The sequence below is a fragment of the Phalaenopsis equestris genome, unplaced genomic scaffold (assembly GCF_001263595.1).
Source record: "Phalaenopsis equestris unplaced genomic scaffold, ASM126359v1 Scaffold000469, whole genome shotgun sequence".
Lineage (NCBI taxonomy): Eukaryota > Viridiplantae > Streptophyta > Magnoliopsida > Asparagales > Orchidaceae > Phalaenopsis > Phalaenopsis equestris.
This window is the reverse complement of record NW_018164910.1, coordinates 463,301-467,935: the sequence shown is the minus strand read 5'-3', so window position 1 is coordinate 467,935 and position 4,635 is coordinate 463,301. Positions and strand designations below refer to the sequence as shown.

At 39.1% G+C, this 4,635-nt stretch overlaps 1 protein-coding gene across 2 annotated transcripts; it reads right to left on the bottom strand.

Moving 5' to 3' along the window:
* Positions 1–270: 270 nt before the first annotated feature.
* LOC110027943 (FT-interacting protein 1-like) lies at positions 271–3,568 on the bottom strand. Of its 2 annotated transcripts, none has more exons than XM_020729599.1 (2): positions 3,441–3,568; positions 271–3,066 (listed from the first exon to the last, which is right to left on the bottom strand). In XM_020729599.1, exon 2 carries the CDS (start codon positions 2,867–2,869, stop codon positions 539–541), a length of 2,331 nt encoding a protein of 776 aa, XP_020585258.1. In that variant the 5' UTR covers positions 2,870–3,066; positions 3,441–3,568; the 3' UTR covers positions 271–538. The 2 variants fall into 2 exon arrangements, with proteins under 2 accessions (XP_020585258.1, XP_020585259.1); XM_020729600.1 differs by lacking the exon at positions 3,441–3,568 and adding an exon at positions 3,172–3,426.
* Positions 3,569–4,635: the final 1,067 nt, after the last annotated feature.

Genomic DNA, 4,635 nt, shown 5'->3' with positions numbered 1-4,635 from the left:
TCTAGTCTCATTTTCTTTCAATTTGTCCTTTAGCGATCTATTGCTAGTCTCATTTTCTTTCAATTTGTCCTTTAGCGATCTATTGAATTGGAACCAACATATATATATATATATTCTTTTTCAAAATAAATAAAACAAATGAGTAGTATTAATTTAGCTCAAATTTATAAATTCAATGAAATTTATTTTATAAATAACTTTCACATTATAGATCACAATTATAACTTTTAAGAAAGTAAGGAAAATAAAAGCAAAAAAAATCAACAAATGTTTAGGCTGGCATGGTTTCACTTCTAACAATACGGGGAAGAAGAACATGCGAAATGATATTACAGGATATGATAAAACATTAAACAAAAAACAGATAAGTTCACATATTGAGAAAACACAACAAAACAGACAGCAAAGAAAAAAAGAAAGAAGAACATGCTACAGATCATTTTAAAATGATAAGGCTGACAAATCTCCAGCTACAACTAGGAAGCTAGCAATTCAAGGTCTGTTTAAAAATCAGCCATACAAGACAGATCTGACCTTCTCATAACATGCTATCCGTCCTAGCAGGCAACCTCCTGAAGAAGTTAAGAGGAACAGATGGCATCTTGTGTCTGAACCTTGGATGCCTTAGCACATATATTCCAGCCAAAAAAGCCACCAACCGAAATGGAGTAACATATAGCACAATAGCAGCAATCAGACAAAATATCACAAAAAGTGCAGTTGCTCTTGGATCCCGCCAACTCAACAGTGATAGCAATCTCTCCCCTTGGGTCGCGAGATCGCCAACAACCGTCTGAATCCGACCAGCAACACTCCTCAATCGATCATATCGCATCCTGACGATATCAGGGGGTCGAGAAGTAGGAAAAGTATCGAATTCTTCATCCAACTCATCAGGATGAGCAGTTTCTGCATGGGAGAGTCTGGTGTCCATGTGAGGAGGATGCCTCGGCCTCCGTCGATAGTACCATACTCCAATTAGGAACAGATACAAGAATATTGTTGGAAGTATAAGTTCAGGATACAGAACAAGAATCACAAACAGGACATGAATGAGCACTGTAGTCAAAGGATTTCTCCAATTGCATATTTGATTAAACCACTTTCCAACTGCAATAACACCACTAAATACACCCATGAGTCTGAAGAAATTAGCTTTGCTCTTTCTCATACTCCACATGTGAGAGTCCACATCAAGCATATACTCAACAACTTCTTTCCTCAATGGCGGTTCTGCGCGGCCAAGTCTCATTGAAACAATCTGAGTAGCTTGGTACCTCAGATTATCAAGTTGAGTCACAGAAAGGGGAAAAAGGTAGTGCATTTTCGGAAGCAATGGCAGCGAATACATGTGCATCATGTTAAGCAGCGAAGAACAAGTAAATCGGACAGCAAGTTGCACCTCTCCCATCTTCTTCACTCCCGAAGGTAGCAAAACAAGTAAAGGATATGCATGGGTGTAAACTTTATCCGTTTCGAGGGTTGAAAGTCGGATTCGAACCTTACCAATCCTGGAATCCCGGGTTCCTGCAGCCTTCTCACCACCTTGTAAGTGACAGTTATCAAACACACCAATTGTCACAACCGTACACGGATCATATACCTCCCAAGTGTACTGCTCATTCCATTTTGGAGCAAAACTGTCAATTATAGTCCTCGTTCGAACCCATTTCTGTCCATATTTTGCAATACAATACGCATCAACAGTTCCCTTTCCATCCTTGTTCTTCATTGGCGACAGACCTTGAGCATTCAAGATCCCTAATTCAAGAACTCCAATACTTGGCTTCCACAGTTGCTTCGCTGTTGGTCTGAAATCACTGCTGTAATGTGTGGATTCATCTAATACATGGTACCCACCATCCAAACATATCCTAAGATGAATCCTGCTAGAAAACTTCAATTCCTTTTTCTTGTCACCTTCTGTAATGACCACATGTTTCTCAATAGTATACCATCGGCTCGGCACGGGCTTGTAGTCCAACCTCCGATCAACATTCTGAAGCGGAATAATAGTCTTCCCAAGGAGCTCCTCCTTGTTCGGCCCAACCCTATCTTCAACACTTATGACCAAATGCTCCTCAAATGGCTCCGCAGCTACAAACATCAAATCCTCATTCCACATTGGATTAATGTTCCTGATTGCAGATATCCTTGTCCTGAGGGCTTGGTTCCCAAGCGATGCCTTCACAAATACTTCGGGAAACCTGCCCTTGTCACTAAGCTGCAAATCCTGAGCTTCAATGACATTAACCCTAACATACCAAACCTTAGGTGTCAGATAAACCTTTGATCTTATATTAGCAAGGCCATCACTAGGAACCGTCGCAGCATCAGAATGCCAAGCATTTGAGAATGCCTCATCTGCTTGAGTGCCCATCCACACTGCCAACATCAGCTCCCCCTTAACCTTATCACCGTTTTTATTTTCCAATCTGTACCACTGAGGAGCCAAAGGGCTATCAGGGGGAACCCTTTTCGGGATCTCACTCAAATCAAAAGTAACCCTCCCGACAAAATCATCCTTCACAAAATCTTTGTCCTTGACTAGAACCTCAAGAATGGAAGCTTGGATCCGATCTTTGGAGAAGGCAAAGACTTGGTTCCATTCAGGATTAGTCTTCTTCTCGAAATGACGGGTAGTTCCCTTGTAATTACCCAGCTTGACCTCCACATATGGATCAAGACTGCCTGTAACATCCTTTGCAGGGAGGTCCTTAGCTTTGACAACACGGACATAGAGATACTGCATCTGCTCGACAAGGTCATAAGTGGTGGTAAGCTTATCACCTGCAGCTCCTCCGCCACCAAGGTGAGGAGAAGTCTGCTTCAGAGAGTAATCTTCAGGGCGAAGAGGCCTCTGCATCATCTTGAACTAGCAAGGAAACACAAGTAAGCAGCAAATGTGGCGAGCCCTTTCAACCAGTAGTTAAATTGCAGAGAACGTTTAAAGTTCAAATATTGAGTCCCAAACTCCCACAAAAGCTCCTAATGAAACAGAACTTCGGTGTTCGAGTTAAAATGGCTATTGAAACCAGAAACACTTGACAGGTCGATCGAAAACCACTGCACAGAATCAGTTAACACGAATCCCACAATCAGATCCCAAGAAAATATATCACAAAGCTACAAACTTTCAGCATTAACAGTTAATAAACAATCATTTTTTACCCTAAAAATAAAGTTCATACAGAGCACAAACAAAATCCATAGGTAATCTGGAAAAAGGACAGATCATGAAGTAAAACTCAAAAAAAACCCCATAAAAACACTAATAGAGACGAATCAGCACTTAAACACTCCATAAAACTCCAATTTAGCAGCCGCGCACGCCATTCCAGCTTCAAAATCGAACCATAGACACTCAAATTTCAAATTTTTGCATGGCATTTTAACGCAAGAGGGAGAAAGGGAGGGAGGGAGGGAGGTAGGGAGCGCACCGTGCCGCGGAAGGAAGCCGGGTCGGAGGTGGACTCCGACAGAAACCAAAAGCTCCTTGGGATGAAAGAGCACTCCCACTGAAGCAGAGAGAGCATGTGATGCGATAGGCTAATATGGCAGGGCAACATAGGCGAGCGAAAGGGACCATTCGGGCTTTGGACACAAAGATGGATAAAATAACATGAATAGCCCTCTCTTAATTCGATTGTTTATTTTCCCTATACTTTTTTTTATTAAATAAATCCTTTCGCAAAAAATTAAATGTGATGATTGGTAGGCAACTGCCAATTTTTATTTAATTAGTTTTAAATCTATTTAATGACCAAAAAATCATTTTTAATTTATTAATTATTTTCTGCCATTTTTTTTTTTTAACTGCCAATTTTTATTTAATTAGTGTTAAATCTATTTAATGCCCAAAAAATCATTTTTAATTTAATAATTATTTTCTGCCATTTTTTTTTTTAATTTCAATCATACAGCTTCAATAAATTATTAAAAATTTACATTATTTTTTTGAACACGTATGAAAAATGCTTCTCTTATGGATGATTCATAATTTTTACAACCATATAACTTCTGACATTAAATAGATACGAAATATAAAATGCATGAAATTGACGTGGAAATAGATGTCTCAGTTCAATTTTATTGATTGGTGTGAATCGTTTAGGATATTTATTATACATGCAAGAGTGGGGCTCACCTTTGCATGGTATTTATACGGGCTCACATTAGGCATATTCCCAAAATAAATCTTATATATAATTATATTTAACACTAGTAAAGATTATCACCTTACATATAACTTTGTTATTTCTATTAACTTTTAGTTAGTATATATTTATGTGCATTTACTATGTTTGATGCGTGCTAGAAAATTCGCGGCGGTAGAGTAATGAATTATTGTCTTAGCATTGTACGAAAGTTCAACACATACATAAATAAAAGAAAAACAAGTGGTGATGACTCAACGTTTTTACATGGAAAACCCGTAAGGAAAAAACCACGGGGTTTGACTCAGTTGCATAAATTCACTATTAATTGATAATTGCAGAAATTTCTTATCCCACAGACGGGAAAAGATAATTATACTTTTTAGATTACAACGTCGACTGACGGCGTCTGATTGGTGGTGATCGATGATAGTTAGTGGTGGTCGATGACGGTTGGCGGAGGGCGACCACGGGCGGG